The 22,612-nt window shown below is 40.8% G+C and overlaps 1 protein-coding gene across 5 annotated transcripts in view; it reads right to left on the bottom strand.

Moving 5' to 3' along the window:
* Positions 1-22,612, bottom strand: part of GOLGB1 (golgin B1) — a 50,564-nt gene that overhangs the window by 22,010 nt on the left and 5,942 nt on the right. For 4 of the 5 annotated variants that reach the window (XM_062579098.1, XM_062579091.1, XM_062579122.1 and 1 more), the window contains 11 exons: positions 22,225-22,377; positions 21,306-21,458; positions 16,840-16,998; positions 16,242-16,361; positions 15,689-15,802; positions 10,865-11,276; positions 9,890-9,981; positions 9,466-9,562; positions 4,380-4,453; positions 1,836-1,926; positions 603-667 (listed from right to left, as the gene is read on the bottom strand). In XM_062579098.1, coding sequence (XP_062435082.1) covers positions 603-667; positions 1,836-1,926; positions 4,380-4,453; positions 9,466-9,562; positions 9,890-9,981; positions 10,865-11,276; positions 15,689-15,802; positions 16,242-16,361; positions 16,840-16,998; positions 21,306-21,458; positions 22,225-22,377 — 1,530 coding nt within the window. The remainder of the gene's footprint in view (positions 1-602; positions 668-1,835; positions 1,927-4,379; positions 4,454-9,465; positions 9,563-9,889; positions 9,982-10,864; positions 11,277-15,688; positions 15,803-16,241; positions 16,362-16,839; positions 16,999-21,305; positions 21,459-22,224; positions 22,378-22,612) is intronic. The other variant, XM_062579113.1, reaches the window with a different exon arrangement.

Below are 22,612 nucleotides of genomic sequence, written 5' to 3'. Positions count from 1 at the left end.
GAAGTTACAGCATAAAGGACTCTGGCTTTAGAATTACACCACAAATGTAACTGCTTGTTCTCTTATTTCCCATTCTCTCTTGATTACAGTATAGTATGATTCCGAAGGGTCTTTTTCCTGTGATTCTCACAAGCCTTCTACTAGACTTTTCCAGTGACATTTTCCTGACCTCCTATGCATATCTCTGAATGAGGAGGTTTTGTCCGCTATTTTATCTATCTAACGTGAACCGGCAAAGAGCACAGAAGTCCACATTCCAGTCTGTCTGACTCCAAAGTGAGAAGACCAGACAAAACCTCTAGACCAAAGTGCTCAGTTTCTTTCCAAGTGCCAGTCCTAAGGCTTCCTCCCACCCCCAAAAAATCATGGTTCACCAGCTCTATGGTAAGTCAGTTTTCTGTGTTACAAAGGTTGTACATTCATCAGGTTAGAGGGCAGAATCAATTTATAATGAACCGTTAAAGAACCTATCTCAGTGTTGCAACAGTCACTAAGTTATGAGATGTTAAAAGATGTATTCGTTGGGCCTTCTAAACTGAAGTTACTATATCCACAAATGTATGCAATATTGTGAGGAAACAAATACTCGACCAGATTTGTACCTCAGGGAGCAAAGTGTCATCAAAAGGCTTTGGTTCTTCAGAATTCACTGGCTCTCCTGACACACCTAGTGATAAAATGCACACTTATTATTAGCATAACCAGTCACACAAAGTCAGTAAGCAAGAGGAGAGACAACACACGGGACTGGAGCTTCCCCAGTTTCCAAAATGGGAAAGGCACAAGATCAAGAGTTGGGCTCAGTGCATAAGCACAAAACATCCTCAACAGCCCTGCAGATGCAGAAGCTTTCTCCATCTGCTGCTTGCTGCCCTCACCTAAGTCTCTACTATATCTAGCTTCCACAGAAGAGTGAAGAGACAAGAGAACTAGGATGCTTATCCCCTTCCAAACAAGCAGGATTGAACATATGTACCCTTTAGTTCTACCTCTTCTGTAAAAAAATAAAAATAAAATAACCTGTTTCTGAGAACTAACACCTAACTTCTTTGCACTGCCAAAAGACTGAAGTTCAAAACCCACATGCGATACAAGATGGACTGGAGAGCTACACCTCTCACTAAAAAAGTGGCCTGAAACTTTGTTTTCTACCTTAGGAAAGTATAAATAAATACTTTGAGAAAAATCAAGGTTGTAAAGTTAAGCTCTTAAATGTTAAGAAGCACTAGAGTTTATAGTTGCCCACTCAGTCTCAGTTTTGCTCTTTTGTAATAGTTACAGCATAAGCATTCAAGTAATTAAACAAGTGTTCAACTCTTCATGTAATGCAAGAAGTCAGAGTTTATTTAAATAGTATTTAAGGCATTTAAAAAATATGGTACTCCTAATTTTCATAAGGCTGGCTCTGCAACCCAGCCAGTTTGTCTTCTTTCTCCTCCCCCACCTCTTTTTTTTTTTGTTTTTTGTGTTTTGTTTGTTTGTTTGTTTTGTAATTCCAGAGGTACCAAATTACTCACTATTTTGCCAAGCAGAACAAAACACAGTTCTTCATCTCATTGTAATTCTCTTCTGTGTACTACACATCAGCCCCTGCACCCAAAAACACTCTCCCCTTCGAATTCTTCTTCCCTTATCATCTCAGGAACTGTTTCTTCTCTCTTACCTTCTGATATATCCCTTGCTATCACACATCAGAATCTTTCCACCTCCTGTACATCTTTAGTTTCTGACCTCAAATCTCCTTTTTCTAAATCTCCATATCCACATCAGATTTCTCTCTGAAGGCTCTCAAACTCCCAGTTTTGTGGTTAACATGCTTAATTCTGAGTCCTTACCTCTAGATCTAGAAAAGCAGTCTGCAGAAGAGGCTGAATCTTCCAGGGTCTGGAAGTCTTGCAATTTCACCTCAGAGCCAACATTCTCAGTCTGATGGTTGAAGAAAACATACTTAGTTTTGAGCCATATCTTTGCATTAGAAGACAGCTATTTTAGCTACGTGCTCCCTGCCAAACTTTGAGTAAAAACTGTCAATCCCTACTTTAAACCAAACCCTGATGCTTAATGAAAATATGAAAAGGATGGTTATGATATTAAAAAAAATAGATTAAGACAGATCTCAGACCAGATTGTAGGATGTCAAGGAATGCAACTATTCTAGTAACTTTCTTCCAACCTCAGGATGCTTATTTTTCCATCTTCACTGCTTCAAAGGGACTAACTACAGCTTCATAACTTCTCACTCAATCACCCAAGCAGAGAAGGTAAAAAGTTGCATGTGCATCATCATGTGTTCCCCTGCTCCAGCAGCTGAAGAATTTGAATTCTCTTTAGGAAAGTTCTATAAATAAATCAAGCAAAAAAAAAAAAAAAAAAAAAAAAAAAAGAAACCACACACACTCTATTAACTGTTACATCTCCTGCTACTCTGTCAGATAAGAAAAGAACTAACTGCAGATGATGGAGCACTCTGTGGAAAGCAAAAGCAGCTTTTGCCATTTCACAGACACAAACTCTTTTCCCCTCACACACAAAGATGATGAATAAAACTCAGAAATTTGATTGATTTACTGTTGACATCCATACAAGAATTAGGCCTTCATCTTTTAGTTTTTTCATTCTAAAAGGTCCACATACAAGTTAACATACACCGATAACAATTTGCAGTATCCCAGACTAGCTCCCAAAACATTTTGTCTGTCACTACAACAAACAACCAGTACTGTTAGTACGACTTCTGTAGGAAAGAGTTTGAACCAGAGTATAAATGAACAATGAGTCAAAACAAAGACAATAGAGTAAAAAGCCTTTAAAGAAAGCTACCCCAAGGCCAAAATAAATAAATCCTCCCAACAGTGTAGAAAATGAAAATAAAATTAGGTGAATAGAATTAATGCGTGCTGTCACTACCTAGGATGGAAGCACAGACCACTAACAGGTCGCCCAACCACACAGAAACAATCTCCATCCCCAAGTTGTAGAGCTCTTTTGCCTTAATAATCTCCAAGTGCTCACATGAGATGAATAGGATACATCCAAATAATCCCTGCACATAACCCAAACTCCTGTATTGGGTTTGGATTCATACATATCTTGGCCTAAAGTAATGGGTCAGTTGCATAAGCAGTAACGTTCACTTGTCCAGGTGTAAATGCTCATATAAAGGTTATTTATCTGGACTGCTTTTACAATTAAGTGATAGAACTAGATGCTTCTAAGGCTAGATTCTTTGATCCATTTTAAACCTCTACCTTGGACAAGATGAATCATATGCTAAAGCACCTCTTCTCCACTGTCTATATAGGGGCACTAGACAATGGCTCAGAGGCTTATACCTGTCCTTGAAAAGAATCTGTGTGTGCGTGTGTGCATCCACCTGCTGATCCACTAACTTACACTTCAGCCATAGGCAGTTGGAGTGTAAGGGTCTCTAGGCAAATAGGATCAATGAATTCAAAATGCTTTCCCCGCATGAGTCCCAAACTTCAGCCTTTGCTATGATGACTTAGCAGTAATAAAAACTTTAAAAAAACTGGCTTTGGCACATTATTAGGTATCATTCCCCACCCCCATTTTAAAATTAATGGCCAATTAAAAAAGCAATAAATATAAAAGGTAAACACTGCATCATCCTCTTTCCTCTGCTGGCAAGTTGGAATAGAGTAGAACAGTCTGGAAAGAGGCTAGACTTTGCCATAAGCTAAAGAACAATTCTACAATGAACTCTTAGTATAGATACAGAGGCAGAGACAGAGGCAGAGACAGAGACAACAGTTCTCAACCTTCTTGCCAACTGAGTAAAAAACAAAGCAACAGGTGTCTAAACCTGCATTCTTAACATCTACAGATTGAAGAAAAGTTGCACCTGCACCAGTTCATAGTGGAAGAGCATAATAATTAAAAAAAAAAAAAAAAAAAAAAAACCCACAAAAACACATCTACTTGTCTCTTGCTTGACAAAAAAGAACTCAACTTCCTCTAGTCAGCCTGCAAGATTTCCCATTAGTGCAGTGGGAATTAGTAGGGTTTGAAAAGTATCCTACAATGATGGCCAACTGTTTGGAGTCATGTTTCCCAAGACTTGCCTCAGAATAGCTTGTGGCTTTGCTGAAGAATTAACACACAAGAGAAAAAATAGCAAGAACACAGATTGGGTAGATGAAGGACAAGAATTCCACACAATCAACAAAAGGAAATACTGTCTGATAAGAACACACTACAAGCAGTATTTGCAAGCTATTTCTGTCTTTCATCATTAACCCAGTTAATAATAGCCTTCCAAAGAGGATTGTTAAAAAAGGCCATGACAGCTTAGCAGTTTTAAGGCAGGTCCTTGACCTGTTTTAGTTTCGGCTTATTTCAGCTGCTTAATTATTCATTACCTGTTTTGTGTTTTCTGCAACAATCACAGCTTCCTCTTGAGGTTCCAGGAGAACAAATTGCAAGTGTAGCATCTCTGAAACATTCAAAACCACATAAATGTGCAATCATCTCTTCAAAAACTAAAACTCTGATTTAGACAGTAACAAGATTCTCTTCTAGGCACTTTAGAGAACAGCGTACATGGCTAGTAGCAACACTTATGTAATGAAGATATATAACATTACCTTTGGATGATGTGTTCCTTCAATCATTTTTTCTGAAAGAGTCAAATCACCCAAACCAAATACTGGTTTAAGCACCTTTCAGACCAGAACAATTACTGTTACTCAGACTGAAGTTAAAGGACAGCTGACAGAGCTTTAATTTTTAAGAAACACTTATAAAGGAGAGGAATTAAAAAAAAATAATAATCATTGTGGCAGAAGGCTTAAAATTTAACTTGGATAAAAATGAAATGAGAAATTGTTAAAACTGTATAAACAAGGATTCCAAGGGCCACAGTCTAACTCAAGAATGCTAAAAGAATTCAGCTGCTGTTTGGCTAAGTATTTTTTTTTATATTTGTGCTTCTGTAAACTGGTATATAGTTTATGACAGGTATGTTACTGTAGATAGATAAAAGCAGCAGATGGGCAAAAGAAGTGTCCTGTATCACATCTAGACTTTCATATTCAAAAGGAATAGTTTCTATTAGTTAGTTTCCTGATTACTACAAGAAATATAATTCAATTCAGATTTGATACCAACAGATACCATCTCAATAATGATTTATTTTTAACTGTGTACCTTTAGCATTTCATTCTATCAGAGCTACTAAACTACTTGAGAAAACAAATACCGAACTTCTTCATTACCACGCTGGCTACTTGCCAGTAAGCATCTTTCTTTAGATGAAATCTGTGCCACAAACTTTAATCTCCCTGACACCTGTTGGAAGGGCAACATGGCAGAATGTAAGAAATCCACATTTCTGGAAAGTATCACAGATAAATTCTTGATACAGGTACTACATGCACCCACCAAGTGTGACATACAGCTGGATCTGCTGTTCATGAGCAAGGAAGAACTGGCTGGGTATGTGAAAATGGTAGCCTTGGCTGCAGTGACTATGAAATAGAGTTCAAGATCCCATGGGGAGCAAGGTACAGATTCTGGACATCAGGAGAGAAAACTTCAGCTTATTCAGGGTAGGTGGGATCCCATGGGAGACAGCTCAGAAAGGCAAAGGAGCTCAGGAAAGCTGGCAGGCCTATAAGGATAGCACCCTCTAAGCACAAGAACAAATCATCACAATATTGATGAAAACAAGCAGGCATATCAGGAGAATATGCTCATAGGGCAGCTCTCTGATCATCCTCGTAGCCCTACACTGGACTCTCTTCAGTAGCTCCATGTTTCTCTTGTACTGGGGAGTCCAGAACGGGACACAGTACTTGAGATGAGGCCTCCCCAGTGATGAGTAGAGGGGCAGGATCACCTCCCTTGACCTGCTGGCAACACTCTTCCCAATGCAGCCCGGGAGACCGCTGGCCTTCCTGGCCACAAGGGCACATTGCTGGCTCATAGTCAACTTGTTATCCACTAGCACTCCCAGGTCTTTCCCTGCAGAGCTGCTCTCCAGAAGGTCAGCCCCCAGCTTGTACTGGTGCATGCAGTTACTCCTTCCTAAGTGCAGGACTCTGCCCTTGCGCTTGTTGAACCTCATGAGGTTCCTCTCCGCCCAACTCTCCAGCCTGTCCAGGTCTCTCTGTATGGCAGCACAGCCCCTAGGTGTGTCAGCCACTCCTCCCAGCTTGGGATCATCAGCAAACTTGCTGAGGAGGCACTCCATCCCCCTCCAGGTCATTGATGAAAAAGCTGAACAGGATGGGACACAGTACTGAACCCTGGGAAACTCCACTAGCCACAGGCCTCCAACTAGACTCTGTGCCACTCACAACAACCCTCTGAGCTCTGCCTTTCAGCCAGTTCTCAATCCACCTCACTGTCCACTTGTCTAACCCACACTTCCTGAGTTTATCTAGGAGGATGTTATGGGAGACAGTGTCAAAAGCCTTGCTGAAGTCAAGGTACACAACGTCCACTGCTCTTCCCTCATCCCCATACCTCAGCCTCATACCTACCCAGCCAGTCATGCTATCATAGAAGGCTATCAGATTCATTAAGCATGATTTCTCCTTGCTGAATCCATGCTGACTACTCCTGATCACCTTCTTTTCCTCCACATGTCTGGAGATGACATCCAGAATGAGCTGTTCCATCACTTTTCCAGGGATGGAGGTGAGGCTGAGTTGCCTGAGTCCTCCTTCTTGCCCTTTCTGAAGACAGGAGTGACACTGGTTTTCTTCCAATCCTCAGGCACCTCTCCAGTTCTCCAGGACCTTTCAAAGATGATGGAGAGCGGCCTGGCAACAACATCTGCCAGCTCCCTCAGTACCCGTGGATGTATCTGATCAGGGCCAAGAATCTGTGAATGTCAAGTCTGCCCAAAGTTTGCCCATTTACCAAGGGTATTCATTCCTGACACACCCAACTACCTTCTATAATAAAACGACTGGATTTGTGGGTGAGGAGAGAGTAGTGGGTGTCATCTACCTTGAGTTTAGTGAAGCTTTTTACCATGTCTCCCACATTCTTGTATTGAAGACAGGAAGCTATGGTCTGAATTAGAGGACACTTCAATACGTTAAAAAAATGACTGGATGATTAGGCTCAAAGAGTAGCAATTTATGGGTTATACTCTCTCTGGAGGCTTTCAACTAGTGGAGCATTACAGGGGCCTATCCTGTCACCTCTCCTGTTTAACATCTTTATCAGTGACCACCTGATACAGGCAGGGTTGCTGTTCAGAGTGACCTAGTCAGGCTGCAAGAATGGGTTAATGGGAACCTCATGACATCCAACAAGGACAAAGGCAAAGTCCTGTGCTGAGAACACAGGTTAGGGACCAGCTCTGCAGAAAGGATTCAGGAGGTCCTGGTGGTCGACAGCAGCAGCAGTATGAGCCAGCAGCACGCCTGGCAGCAAAGAAGGCCAACAGCATCCTGGGTTGTATGAACAATGTAGACAGTAGATTAAAAAAAAAGGGGGATCATCTACCTCTATCTGGCACTTAAGACCATATCTAGACTAATACATTCATTTTGGACCATTAGTACAGGAAATACACTGAGAAATTGATTCTGATTCTATGAAATTCTATGATTCTATGAAATTGAAGCAAGATCAGCAGAAGATCACCAAGTTGGTCATGAATCTGGAGTACTTGCTCCATAAGGAAAGACTGAGGGAACAGCATTTGTTCAGCCCAGAGAAGAGAAGGCCTTGGGGAGACCTAAAAACAGCCTTCTAACACTTACAAGAAAGTTATCAAGAAACTTCGCTCTGTCTCTTTACAGGGGTACATGGTGAGAGGACAAAAGGCAACAGGTATATACTGAAACAGAAGAGGTTCCAGCTTGATGTAAAGAAAAAAAATTTCACTATGAGGACAGTCAAGCATTAGAACAGGCTACCCAGGGAGGCTCCACCAGTTGTGGAGGTTTTCAAGACCAGACTGGATAAACCTGGTCTGATCTCACAGCTGATCCTGCTTTGAGCAGGAGGCTGAACTAGAGACCTTGAGATCCTTTCCAATCTAAATTATTCTGTGATTCTATGATTCATTTCAGTTTTAGCTAGTTCTAGAGATGCTACCTCAACATTTTAGTATAAGAGCCAGTAAAACAACTTACATGGGGTTTTTTCCTCACTCAGCAACATCAGCTTAGACACATTAAAAAACAGGCCCCATAGGCCCCATTTCTGCAAACACATAGCTATCAATGATATAAAAATGTATATCAATATATACACAAAATCAAATTCAGGACTAAGTTAAGTAGTTCTGTTAGGGGCATGGCTTTTTATACTTTCCAATTCTGAACAACCATTAACATATGAAAGAGCATTTTCTTTTGACCCCCCCTTTGAACTTTTTTTCTATACAGAGTTGTCCTTACGAAACAACATTTGCCAAGTTGAAAAGTAGTACATATCTTGAGCATGTTCAGATGAATAGTATTTGCAAATTCTAACATCTGGAAAGCAGTCTGCCTTCTATGATAATGGCTTTCTTTTAATGATTCATATCAGCTGTGGTCTTTCAGCAAGTTTTTTTTGCTCCATTAAGTGAACCAGGGAAAGCCTACACATACCGTTAATTTTCTAAACAGTGACTCGGGGTGAGGTGGGCATCTCTAGCTGCCAACCCAAATTATTATTTTCTTAATCCAATCAGCCATATCTTAAAGTCAAAAGCTGTTGGAACTCATCTTTTTATACTATATCACCACTCTGTCAGAATTATTACTTCTACTAGTCTACCTTCCAGGACACTGGAAACCAAATTAATTATCCCATTTTAGTGAGAAGCGTATGGGCCCTTCACTCAGCTCTTGCTGAAACTTAACTCCCCAGAAGTACCATCTACAAATTGCCAACACTCTGTATGAGAGAGAAGCTGCTGAAATAGCTACATATTATTTTGTACCTCCCAAGAGGATGCGAGTGCACATTGCTTTGGAATACAAAATTTATTCTACCATCCTTAGGTATAATTTATACTAACAGAACAAAAAAACACTAATAAAACATAATTGTTAATTGAACTAAATATGCCTTATCACTATCCAATTAACTCTGGCATCTCTTTTCTCAAGAGTGAGTATCATGTATTACCACCAGTGTTGCTTCTGTCTTAGTTATTTCATGTCTCCTCCACATTCTTTGACACTATTGCCATAGATAAAGAGTAGGAACACAGAAGACGTGCACCATACAGGCGATGACAAATGCTACCCACTGGTCCCCATGGACAAAACATCACAAGATAACACTATGCAGGCAGACCTATGATGTGCAACCCAATCTTCTGAATAATTTCAGATGCTTTGCTTTTCCTTGTCCCTTTAAATTCTCCTTTTAACTACCGGAAAAAACATGCAAATATTTTTGAAGTTCTTGACAAGAAATGCATAATGATCCAGTAACTGTGGACATATTTACTACCAAAAAAATAGGTAAGAAGAAGGATAACTATACTACCTTCAGATTTCTGTCCTTCCGGGACTTCTGTGGGTAGAAGCAAAGTCCCAACCTCATCTTTCTGCTCTATCATTTTTCCCTGTGAGGTGGTTTTATCCTGTTTAAAAATAGGATGGCAAGTAGAAAGATAAGTTCATATACTTTTTTTTTATATATATATAAAATCAGCAGCCTTTGCTCTTTCCATCAAGCTTTTTAACAAATCAGTTCGCAACTTCTAAATTACTCAAGTTGACTTCTATTACTTGTCCGGCTCCCAGTGTTATAACATGCTTGCCCAGACTTCACATAAACTGAGAGAACCTGGAACAGCCATTCTCAACCAATTTAGAAAAAATAAAAGATTTCAAAACATTTCAGTATGTTTCAGCTCCTCAATATATCAAAAAGTTTTAGGAGACTCAATAATATACAAAGACCATACCTGTTTCTTCAGTTCAGAGACCTGCACTACTGGCTGGGATTTTAGCTCATTTTGACAGCAGAAAAATTCCTCAGATTTTTTTATCAGCTCATCTAGGGGAGTAGAAATAAAAAAGGAGTTAAAATGTGTTCTTACCTTTTCAGCTGAAATCCATGTCGTTTACATGAATGCACAGTAGTATATGAAATCTTTTATCTCTCCATCGCCACTTCAATTTTGGGCCTTTTCAGTAGCTAGAAAAATTTCTAGTAGATCACACAATGCAGTCCTAACATCTCATTTTTCCAACAAAGGAAACAACTTCTGAGAACTGTAAGCCAGATTTCTCAAGAATCTGATTCTTGAGAAGAGAAATTAATGCAGTTATAGCAGTATTTTTAGTATAGAGAAAAGAAGCCATTACAAGAGGAGAGGTTGGTAGATTAAATATGCCCTTTAATTTTCTCTTTTTTAATGCAGAAGCAAACAATGCCAAAATCTGATGTTAACTACAATTACTATACATTGTTGCTTCCCGTAAAAGAGACCTGCAGAAGAAAGGCTGAAAACAAAAGGTGGTTCTTCAATTAAGAAGTAGTTAAAATGCAGATCTCTTTGCCACACAACGTGTAAATTTAAGGAAGAAAAAAATTCAGTAAGTTATTAAAATTCTTTTTAAAACGTACATATGGCTCAGGAAATCCACAAACCCCATAAGCTTATCAACTGGGTTGGTACACAAGGAAATCAGCAGGTATGCTGCTGTATCCACAGGCTCTTCTTCCTGACTTTGGCCACTGCTAGACAGAAAGGAACAATTGCACCAGAGGCCTTTAGTTTGATACAGTACAACCACTCTTATGCTGCAATGTAATTAGGAAGTGTTATAACAAGATTTTCTTATGAACTACCATAAAAACAAAGCCAAGTAGAAAGTATTTCAGTGATCCTTTGGCTCCTGAGAACCTGCTACATCCAACATCTGTGCTTACGCACCTTGCAGTTTCTGTATTGTAGTACAGTTTTCAGCAGACAGCACCAACAACCGGTCAACATCTTGTTTCAGCTGATCATTTTCAGCTACAAGGGCAGCATGGCTACACTGCAGCTCATGTTCAGCCACCCGAAGACAATTGATCTGCTGGTTTTTCTCCTCCACTTCCAGCCTCTGTTTCTGCTCTAGGTCTCTATATTTCATCTGTAATTCAGCTTGCACTCTTCTTGCCTGTTCCAGCTCTCTCTTGAGACTCTGCACTTCCTCTTGCAAGTGACAGGAGGACAGCTTCCTCTCAGCTAATTCCAGCTCCATCTTTTCCTTAAGGTTCTCAGATTCTTGTCTCTCTGCATCTAGCATGCCCTTCAGGGAGTTTAGATCCTCTTCCATATTCTGGCACTGTTTTAGGAGCACCTGTGAAGGATATCGAAATGAATTTTAAGCCTCATGGAAAACAACACAGCACCAAGCAAAATATCTGAATCATATCTTAAAATTGCCTTTTCAAATATCTGAGTAGTAGAAAGGAGGAAGAAATAAACATGACAGAAATCTCAATTAATCAGAAATTGCCCTATTTGCAACTTGCAAGGAACAATGCTGGGAAAAACAAGAATTCTCAGTTTGGGTAAGGAAAAGAGAAATCTTAGCTTAGAGTAGAGAACAGAAGGGAAGGAAACAACAGAACAGTGGCCGTGAGTTGTCTTTTGGAGGAAGGAGAAAACTTGCCTTCCAAAAAGGGGAGAAAATACTACAACAAAAGAAAATAGAGACAACTCAAACAATTATAGGGGACAATTAACAAACAAACAGTAGAAGTGTGTGTATGGAGTCAAAAAAAAAAAAAAAAAAAAAAGCAGAAATAGGGAACCAGAGTAAACAAATAGTGTCCCACACAATGCCCACTGCTCCATGAGAAACCTGAAAAGCTGGGGGACACTGACTAGAGATGCAAGACAACCAGTGAACAGAAACAGACCCTACAGTTGCCAGAATACATGCCAAAAGCCTTGTCAAGCTTCCTTCTCCTGCAGCTGTGGAGAGCCAGTTTGGCTGTGGTCAGGAGAAGGTTGAAGAGGAGATCCCATTACTCTGTGCGGAAGGTGCAAATAAGAGGAGTGGAAAAGTCCAGACAGAACCTCTATGAGAACATTTAGAGCTGGAAGAGAAGCTTCAGCCCCATGGCCTCAGTGTTTCTGTGTACTAGGCTCTGCTTCTGACCACAGAATAGGGATGAGGGGAATCAACAGCACAAAGGAGTCAAGGGAGCCATGAGGATACTCATGCTCCCACTCCACTGAACACCCTTGTGGGCACTATAATCAGCACTAAGTACAAGTTGGCTCACTGAGGTTCCCCACCTCTTCCTGATGATAAAAGATCCCACCACTGTGCCGGTTGGGACATGGAAATAAGCACATAAATGCATAAGAAAGTTTCCAAAGTGAGGTTCAGCACTGGACTGGCTGAATATTGTGCAGCCTACTAACATGGTGTGTGTTGAGAAACTGGGGAGACTTGCAGGAGAGATGCCCAAGGGGGAATTTTGTGAGTCCAGACTTGCCTGAGGCAAGACATGACTCATTGCCACTGCTGGAAAAAGTATTGGGTAGGGTGAAACTCCAACCTACCCAGTATGGACCCTCTTACAAGAGGCCTCTAGAGTTTTGTTTACTTGTAACCTGCACTGTAACCTAGCCTTACTCTATCACTAGGGGCAGGAGGAGAGCTATCATGAAAATGCTCCAATTTACGATTACAAGAGATATTAAGAAAAAAAAAGAATTCAGAGCTCTTCAAACAAAATACATGAAATAAAACACAGCTTTTGCTTCCTCAAAATTAAACGTTGTCCACTGAACAACATCTTATGAAATTTTTATAATAATGACAATAATGAAATACTCGCATCAGCAAGAGTTCCCAAAAAAGATGTTATGCTTCTCTGTTCCTTGTCTTGAAGCTCTAAACAAGGTGAGACTGGTTCATTTCACAGATATGGAAGTATTTTTCATCAGTTCAGCCAGGAATCGGTTTCTTTCTGCTAATCTCCAATCTTATAAGATAATGAATGAGGTCACATTTTCTCCCTGCAAATACCCCCAAGTCTTTCAAAGCCTTACCAACAAACCTGAATGTAGATCTGTTGTGTTCTGAAAAGGTACATTAAAAAAGAAAATCAAGGCAGTAGTATTAAGAGCTAGCACTGCTCTAGGAAAAAAGAATCATGGTGTAAGGAAGAATCCTGATGTTTGCATCCTGAACGAGCCAGAGACACTGGAGGACAGGATAACTAGTGATCGCAGTAGAGACCCCTTTTGCTTGGGAATAGGAACAACAATTTGAGCATAGAAGTGAGCTGGCAGTACAACTGCTTGGATAACTGAACAGAAGTCTAGTTGCTGAGCTGGATCACTGTCTGCAAGACTGTTAGAGTATGAATATCTTTGAAAGGAATGGAGATTTTTTTTCCCCCAGAAGCTGTGAAATTCAAAAAAAAAAATTAAGATGTATTCATTGCATATTGGCAAGCAAGCCTGTTAGATACTGTGTACTAAATCCCCTTAAGGGGATATATACAGTCATCATGTATGCACAGACTTGATCTCATTCTGTTCATGCTCCAAAATGTTTGAGAGCTAATACCACTCCAGAAGCTGTGTCATCACATTAGCAAGCTCTCAGTAAAGCACATCAAAGCCTGTGCTCTGATACAGTAGTCCAGAAACAGTATAACTACATTAGCATGGTGTTAGGCACTTTTGGCCTCAGCCAAGCACTTTGTATTTGACTGCTCTGAATGCACCAGGCAGTAGTGTAGAATATAGAGAGATTTTGTCCTCCTCCACCTCTGCAGAACATGGATCACTGCTGCTGCACCTGCAGTATCCCTATCCCTGTTGTTTGGTTGTAAAAATAACAGTGGAAAAGAAGCATTTTCTTACATCCAGATGGAATTGCTGGTGTTTCAGTGTGGGCCCTTTGCCTCTCATCCTATCACTGGGCACCACTGAAAAGACTCCAGTTCTCTCTTCTTTACACCCTCCCTTCAGATACTTACATACATGGATACAATCCCCTCCCAAGACTTCTCTTCCCTGGGCTACACAATCCCAGCTCTCTGAGCCTTTCCTCATATAACAGATGCTCCCATCCCTTCATCATCTTTTTGGCCCTTTGCTGGACTCACTCTAACAGCTCCACATCACTCTTGCACTGCAGAGCCCAGCACTAGGCACAGTACGCCTGATGTGGCCTCATCAGGGCTGAATAGAGGAAGGATCACTTCCATCAACATACTTGCAACACTCTGCCTGATGCAGCCCAGGAGACCGTTGGCCACCTTTGCCATGAGGGTGCATTGCTGGCTTGCAGTCAACTTGGTGTCCACCAGGACTCCTGAGTCCTTCTCAGTAGAGCTGCTCTCCAGCTGGTCAGCCTCCAGCCTGTACTGCTGCATGGCGTTATTCCTCCCCAGCTGCAAGACTTGGTACTTCCCTGTACTGAACTTCATGAGGTTCCTCTCTGCCCGTATCTCCAGCCTGTCCAGGTCCCTCTGAACGACAGCACAACCCTCTGGCATACCAGTCACTCCTTCGAGTTTTGTTTCATCAGCAGACTTGCTGAGGGCATACTCTGTCCCATCATCCAGGTCATTGATGAAGAAGTCGAACGGGATTGGACCTAGTATTGACCTCTGGGGTACATCACTAGTTACTGGCCTCCAACTGAACTTTGTGCCACTGATCACAACCTTAAACTTTTATGACTATTATAATGATGTATCATAGAGAAATACAGGTCTGGTATCATAGCAGAGGCCTTGAAGTGGGGACCCAGGATGTGGTGCGAGGGAATATATAGAGGCAGAGGAAAAGAGAGAGGGTACTCACTGGCACTAGAGACCCAAAGGTTATAAACAATTCACCGAAGGTTAGTTGAAAAAAATACAGTCCTGAAGCTGGAGGAAAACAGGTAAGGCTAACAAAGTGAGCAAAGAAATAGCATCTGACAGACATACAACACCCCATATACAGTGAAATCAGAAGTAATGTGAACTTGCAGATCAATGAAGAAAACGCAAGCCAAAAAAGCATAAAAATGACTTCAAGCACATCCTGGGGTGAAGAAGAAGCTATCAATGTGAACATCAAACACCTTATCTACAGACTTGCGATGCTGACAATTCACTGTACTCATTTCCCCACCTTGCCTGAAGCAAGGCCATACCAAAAAAGAAGCAGATACCAGAAAGCATAGACCTAACTTCAACTATATTCTTGTTACCAAAATCTTTTCAATATAGTAGTAGTCTCCCCATCCCCCCATTCCCGCCTTTCTCCGTTTTCTACATCTGGTCTAATAACAATTCTTTGATTAAACTATTAACACTTCAATTATACTAATGAGTTCTTGGCTTTATCTTGGTCCATAACAAGATTTTGAGTTTAATAGCTATGGGGAGACATGTCAGTGGTTGGAGAAAGTAGGACTCAGGATGGCCATATATGAAGTAGTCAAAAGACAGTCAAGTTTAATATTTTAGGGTTTTTTTATTTTTTAATTTACTTCTCTTCTTTGAAAGGGAGAATTACTTTACATTTGAGGCAAAATGCCATGAGTCATCAGATTCTCCATTCAGGCAAAATTATCCTCTTTTAAAGGATTAACAGTTTTCGTATCCGAGCCTAGGGAGTCCCTAGCTGATTTGATGCTGGAAACTTGGTTCTAGAAATTAGCAGCTGTGCTTCTGAGCTACTGACAAGGTCACCTCTACCAGTAAAGATACACAACAGTAAGGCAACAAGCAAAGCAAGAAAAGATACCTGCTTTTGTTGTTCAGCATTATGTAATTCCTGTTGCAGCAACTCTACCACCTGAGTCCTTTGTAGCAACGTTGCTTCCTGTTCCTCTAGCTTCCTCTGAAGCGTACACAGATTCTGTGAGACAAACAGTGTTATCCAGGAGGTTAACATAAAGTGTCTTGTTTTCCTATTTTCACCCATGCATCTACTTTTCATAATGCATTTTCTTTAACAGCCTAAATAACTTCATTTTTGTTGATATTTATTCTGGAGCCTCTGTGCACTAGGAAAAACTTACCACGGTCTCACAAATAGGAAGCAAGGGCACACTAAATTAACACTGTTTTAACTGTCAGATATAAAGTTTATAGCAGGTCAGCAGATCGAAGTTAGGATTCTGAAAATCTAAATTAGCATCCTGAAACAAAAAAACAAACACCAAAGATATCAAATCATCTCTCTTCGCACCTTTTTTGAGATACCTTTCTGAGAACTGCTCTCTCACGGTGTCTTCAGAAAGTTAAACTTGCCTTTCTCCTTCCACACACTCCGTAAGATTATATCCCAAACCTACCTGATGCATTTCCACTTCCAGATCTGACTGGGCCACTTTCTTGAACAATTCAGCTTGGTGGTAAGCCTGCTCCTCTAGGAGAGTTTCTTTCTCCTGAATAATCATCTGCAGGGAGCTCAGCTGAAAACATAAGCCAGAAAATAGAAGAACTGAGGTTATGAGTTTGGCCTACATGTAGACCTGCTTTCAGTATGCAACAGCACACCAGACCATCTTCAGCATGGAAATCCACTAATCCACCTAAGTCAAAATGATATCTCTGTTCTACTAATACCTACACATTTACACCTTCCGCTTTCTGGTGTCAAGATTTCATTTATAAATATGCACAATGATAAAAGACATGATTACCACATAATCACAAATTCACAAACTTCTGGTTCTATGGTCATATAGCATATAGCCCCAACCGAAGATCAACATTTAAAAATTACTTCTACAATATTAACAGAAATCATTCCAATAATAAATCCAATGTAATATAACACAGCAGTATGTCCTGCAGAATGACTGTCTCTCTCAAATTGTGTCAGTAGAAGTATGTAGTGGGAAATACAGACACATATACAGATGGATGACTAGAAATCATCTTCCATACCTCTGTCGTATACTTGATTTCAACATCTTTCAGATTCACTTTGGCTAGAGCCAGCTGTTCCTTCAGATCCTTAACAGTCTCGTCTTGCTCCCTGATTCGTTGTTTCAGTGTTTCAGCTTCCTTTTTAAGTCCTTCATCTGTATTTTGGTTGTTCTGACACTACAAAAGGAAAGGAGGGCAGAAAGTAACAGAAGAAAATAAACTGATCAGTATTACCTGCCGTTGGGGCAGCAGAGGGGTAAGGAGGAAAATGACACCATAGAATCCTACCATGCTCTTAACTCCTCATCATATGTTTATTTCTAGACTACCTAATGTAACTCCATTTTTGTTTCTTAAAAATGATGTTAGCCTATCTTAACTGCTTAATTTCCCTATTACTGTTTAGATATGTTCAAGATGACCTCACTAACATGGAAGTAATTTGCCAGTATTCATCAAACCGCTTTTCAATAGCTTATTATCCATGATTGTTCCTTTTATCACATAACCTAAGCTAAATCATATTACTAAAGCAAATACAGTAACATAATCTTAGAAAGGACTACCTTGATTTGTGAGGCTCTTGAATTTCACTGATTTCTCTAATACCAGAAAAAAAAATGTTTGTTAATTAGTAACAGAAAAATATCCACCAAGGGACAGACGGTAGGAAGAAATAGACATTAAACAAGCAAAAGTAGTCCAGGAAGCTTTTCAGAAGCTAGGCGTATAAATCATTTCTAAGGCTGAGGCAAAGCAGGTGCTGGGTGGGAAAGAAGGGTAGATTAGCGTGTTTACATGTGATTAGTTTTCAGGATTTATATTTACAGTAGGATTTCAAAAAGTTTATGATCAAGATCAAGTCCTTCCACTCTAGCCACTACATGAAATACCACAATTAAGGATAGGAGCACAGCCCAGGATTCCCAAAGCTCAAGCTTTCAACTGTCACATTTTCCCATGAGGTATAAACTATTATATCTTAAACGTAATTTGCATTTACCCACTTAAGAGGAACCTTAATTGTTCTGCATACAAATACTTATTGGCTGATTACAAGAGGCCAATATATGGATTCTCTTGAAAATGAGGCATCTCTTAGGTCCAAAAAGTAATAGTGATAATGAGATATTTGAAATACAGCCTTCCCATGGGACCCTGCCATCCTCAGAAGAAAAATCCCTTTGCTGTATTAATTCCTCATGATTACCAAAAAGAACCAGTAATAGCCAATACCTCAGCAAAATATCTAACCCTAATCCAAAACTTTTTTTTTTTTTTCCTTCTTCTTCAAATGGTAGGGTATCTGTCTAGGAAATATCACATTACTCAAGGCAGCATCTACTTGGGGAAATAAATAACAAACAAACAAACAAACAATCCATAGCTCCTCAGGAGGTCCAACCTTACAAGAATATATCTAAGTACTTTCCAGGTCAAATACAATTGCGTAATATTGTGGGTAACCATCCTAAAATCATTTCTCTGAACTGTTCTTCTGCCCTAAAACTAGTAAGGTCCTGGTCCTAACCACTTCCACTGGAGGCTGTACCAAGAGCCAAGCCCTCCAATTAGAAACTACTTCTAAACCATTTTCCTTAATGGATAATTTACACTCATTCATCCATCTGTCATATTGCCCTTTTACTTCAACAGTTTTTCCACTTTCTTGATGTTTACCTTCCTCATATAGTTATAGAAGAAAATTAATATTTCTTCGCAGCATTTGTTGACTGAACAGCCAAGCTATTTTGAGTGACAAGTAAAATCATAGAATCAGTAAGTTTGGAAGGGACCTCTGGAGATCATCTAGTCCAACCTCCCTGCTCAGCAGGGTCACCTAGAGCATGGTAGACAGGGTTGCATCCAGGCGGGCCTTGAAGATCTCCAGAGAAGGAGACTCCACAACCTCTCTGGGCAACCTGTGCCAGTGCTCCGTCACTCTCACAGAGAAGAGATTCCCTCTCACCTTCAGGTGGAACTTCCTGTGCTTCAATTTCTGCCCATTGCCTCTCATCCTGTCACACGGGACAACTGAAAAGAGTTTGTCCCCGTCCCCTTGACTCCTTCCCTTCAGGTACTTGTACACATTGATAAGATCCCCTCTCAGGCTTCTCTTCCCCAGGCTGAAGAGGCCCAGCTCTCACAGCCGTTCCTCATAGGGCAGGTGCTCCAGCCCTCTGATTATCTTCGTAGCCCTACGCTGGACTCTCTGCAGTAGCTCCATGTCTCTCTTGTACTGGGGAGACCAGAACTGGACACAGTACTCAAGATGAGGCCTCCCCAGGGCTGAGTAGAGAGGAAGGATCACCTCCCTCCACCTGCTGGCAACACTCTTCCTAATGCACCCCAGGAGACCATTGGCCTTCCTGGCCACAAGGGCACATTGCTGGCTCATGGTCAACCTGTCATCCACCAGCACTGCCAGGTCTTTCTTTGCAGAGCCGCTCTCCAGAGGGTCAGCCCCCAGCTTGTACTGGTGCCTAGGGTTATTCTTCCCTAGGTGCAGGACTCCACACTTGCGCTTGTTGAACCTCATGAGGTTCCTCTCTGCCCAGCTCTCCAGCCTGTCCAGGTCTCTCTGTATGGCAGCACAGCCCTCAGGCGTATTAGCCCCTCCTCCCAGCTTGGGATCATCAGCAAACTTGCTGAGGAGGCACTCTGTTCCCTCATCCAGGTCATTGTTGAAGAAGTTGAACAGGATGGGACCCAGTACTGAGCCCTGGGGGACACCACTAGCCACAGGCCTCCAACTAGACTCTGTGCTACTCATGACAACCCTCTGAGCTCTGCCTTTCAGCCAGTTCTCAATCCACCTCACTGTCCACTCATCTAAACCACACTTCCTGAGCTTACCTAGGAGGATGTTATGGGAGACGGTGTCAAAAGCCTTGCTGAAGCAGTTACCAATGAGACTGGAAGGTATTTTGCTGCTCAGAATCTATCCTTCCTGACTCCAAGCAAACAAAACACACCAACCATCAACATAAGGCCTTTCCACTCTTGGTACAATAGCTGGAAGGAGAATTGTTTACCTTATACAGAAAAAAAGTAGAAAAGTAGGCCTTCTTTAATCTACATTGCACTGATCCAGCTATCTAGTATAACAAGCTCTTGGGTTCCCCCCTGCTTCAACTGATGAATTTGAATTTTGTAGCACGAATGCTCGTTGGTCCATAAAAGTAAGCCTACACAAAGTAATGCAACAGATCTAGACATGCTACATCTGAGTAAGCTATGCAAGGCCTCAGCAGCAGAAGAGCAATGATGTGTGACACAGCTACACAGCTTTCAGGGCCTTCACTGTCTTCTGCAGACAAACCACTTTGGTTTTTTTTCCTGGCCTTGCCTAACATAATAGCAGCATCCTACAAGTGCTCAACCTTGCTTTTAGTAAGTTTTGTGTCATTTTTATATTGCCAGTCCTCAAGATCATGCAGTTCTTGTAAGAAAATCAAGTTCTCCTTTTCATTGAAAACTATTCCCAAGACTGTATTGTAAAGTGAATTGCAGTAGCAAGGTTCCATGATTTTGTGATGCCAATCAAAACATTAAGAGTTATAAGACGAATCTTTATTTCTTTAGTAGTACTTCTCATCTGACATTTCACCTTTAAACACCATTCACATTCACTCTTTTAATGCTTCCCACGATCTTTTAATCTTTTCTTTAATGCTTCCAGCATACCTCATCTTTTTTGGTTCAATGAACATCATCTGCAGTCCTGAGATCAGATATTTTTTTTAAAAAAAGAAAGAGTTTGATCACTTGGCTCTCTTTGGCCTTCATTATATTTACCTTGCCTAATCTAACTTGGAAAAAAAAAAAACACCACCACCACTGTGGGGACAACATCAGAGTTTATCGCCAGCAGAAAAATAACTGAGAACAATTTCAAAAAATACAGAAGAGTCTATCTAGTAGCTTCCAGTTTCTTAATGATCCAACATAGGATATTTTCCCTTATTTTTACCTGATTTTACAGAAATATAGCTTGTTGACAATAAAACTTTGATCTTAATCACATGTGGTGGCACAGGAAGCTACATGTCTAGAAAATAAACACTTGAAAATGTTTAGTAATTTACTGCCTTTCAGTTTTAATGAACTCCTTATATCCTTGTTCTTGTATTCCAATCAACCATCCCTTTCCTCTGCAGTACTCACATCACAGACTACATACTTAAACAAAGCTCAGGCAGACATGTGAATTCTGCAAGAAAGAACCTCACTACAAATAACGGAAGATACACAAAGTGAAACTGGCCCATACCCTCAACGAGACTAAGCTGTGTGCTCCAAGGGCCTCTGCAGCACAAAGAAGCCAGACAGACTAGCTTGAGCATAGACATCCTTGCTGAAACTATGAATGAATGTCCTTCTAACAAGACAGGTAGGCCCTACTAGCTCCCTGGGACCTAAAATGTAGGGTGGTACCTGACTCATACAGGCTAACATCTTTATTATAGCACTGTTCTCCCAACCTTGGGACATATCTGCTCTTCTGACAAGGTCTGTGCAAACAATGGCGATCCTTTCTCTGTCAACTCTTCAATGCGTTTGTTCAGAGATGCCAGTTTGGCTTTGGCCTGAAGTTTCAGCTTTATCAGTTTAGCATCTGCAGCCTCCCGTTCTTCCTGCAAAAGGAGACAAACAGATGTACTTAAGATTCCAGTGCTATTTATCTCCTTGAAAACACCATTAGGAAAATTTAAAACTTTATGGATTTTTTTTTTTTTTTGGTCAGAGCCTGTCCCCCCACTAAGAGTGCTAGTAAAAAATATCCAGAAAATAAACTTGCTCTCAATCATCATACACAGCAAAATAGTTAGCTTCTTCTGCTCCAGCTGTTTCTCTTCTAAAGAGGAAATTGAGTGTATTTCAGGCTCACACAAGAGATCTTTGCTGGTGGTTAGTACAAACTACGCTCGACTTCCTCTACTATATGCAGACCCCCAACACTATCTCAGAAGGCATTGCATCCTCAATTAATTGCACACTCTTTCATGCCATGCCTCAGGGTATGTAATACCTATCTTTGATTACATGCCATAAAACCACTGGACTGCTGGGTGGCTGCAGCACAGCCCAACTTATCTCAGACACTCTGAACCAGGGGAAAAAAGAGCCCACAGAAGATGCTAATATGTCTTAGAGCCACTGGACTCTGCATGGGCCTAGAGAAGCTCCAAGACAAAACTGCTACATAGCATGGACGTAACAGTAGAGTAGTACTAGATGCACTAGAGTAATCTAGAAGGAACTACCCATAAGCAGAGCGAACAGAAGCAATCCTGGTGTAGCTTTTTGTAAGGCTCAAAATAAACCAGAGACTGGATCGCACAGAAATTTGCAAAATCATTTTACTCTTTCACCAGGGATGCAGGAGCAAAAAAATGATACCTTGAGTACAGTTTCTTTTTGCTGGAGCAGGGAATCCTTTTCTCGTACCAAATCCTTCAGCTGTACAACTAGTTTTTCTGTTTGAGCTAGACGCTCTAGCACATCCTCAGGTGTCTCCTCCATGCTTTCTGTTCCAGGTTCTAAAGCTTGTACCTGAAATAGTGAAATGAGTGCTCTGGAGGAAAAAGTCTAAACAGACTGTGGCATAGCATTCAAACAGTATCTTCAGCTTTACTCTTCAGTGCTGTGCTCTTCTTCCTTGCAAGCTTTTCATGTAGCCTATAGAACTATTCCCATTTAGGTGAAATCAGAAGGAAAGTTCAGGATACCCTTGTGAAAAAAAATACAGCAAAAAAAAAAAAAAAAAAAAAGTACCTTTGCTGTAACA

Source organism: Rhea pennata, chromosome 1 (assembly GCF_028389875.1).
Source record: "Rhea pennata isolate bPtePen1 chromosome 1, bPtePen1.pri, whole genome shotgun sequence".
Lineage (NCBI taxonomy): Eukaryota > Metazoa > Chordata > Aves > Rheiformes > Rheidae > Rhea > Rhea pennata.
The sequence above is the reverse complement of the archived record's forward strand: the minus strand, read 5'-3'. Positions and strand labels throughout refer to the sequence as shown.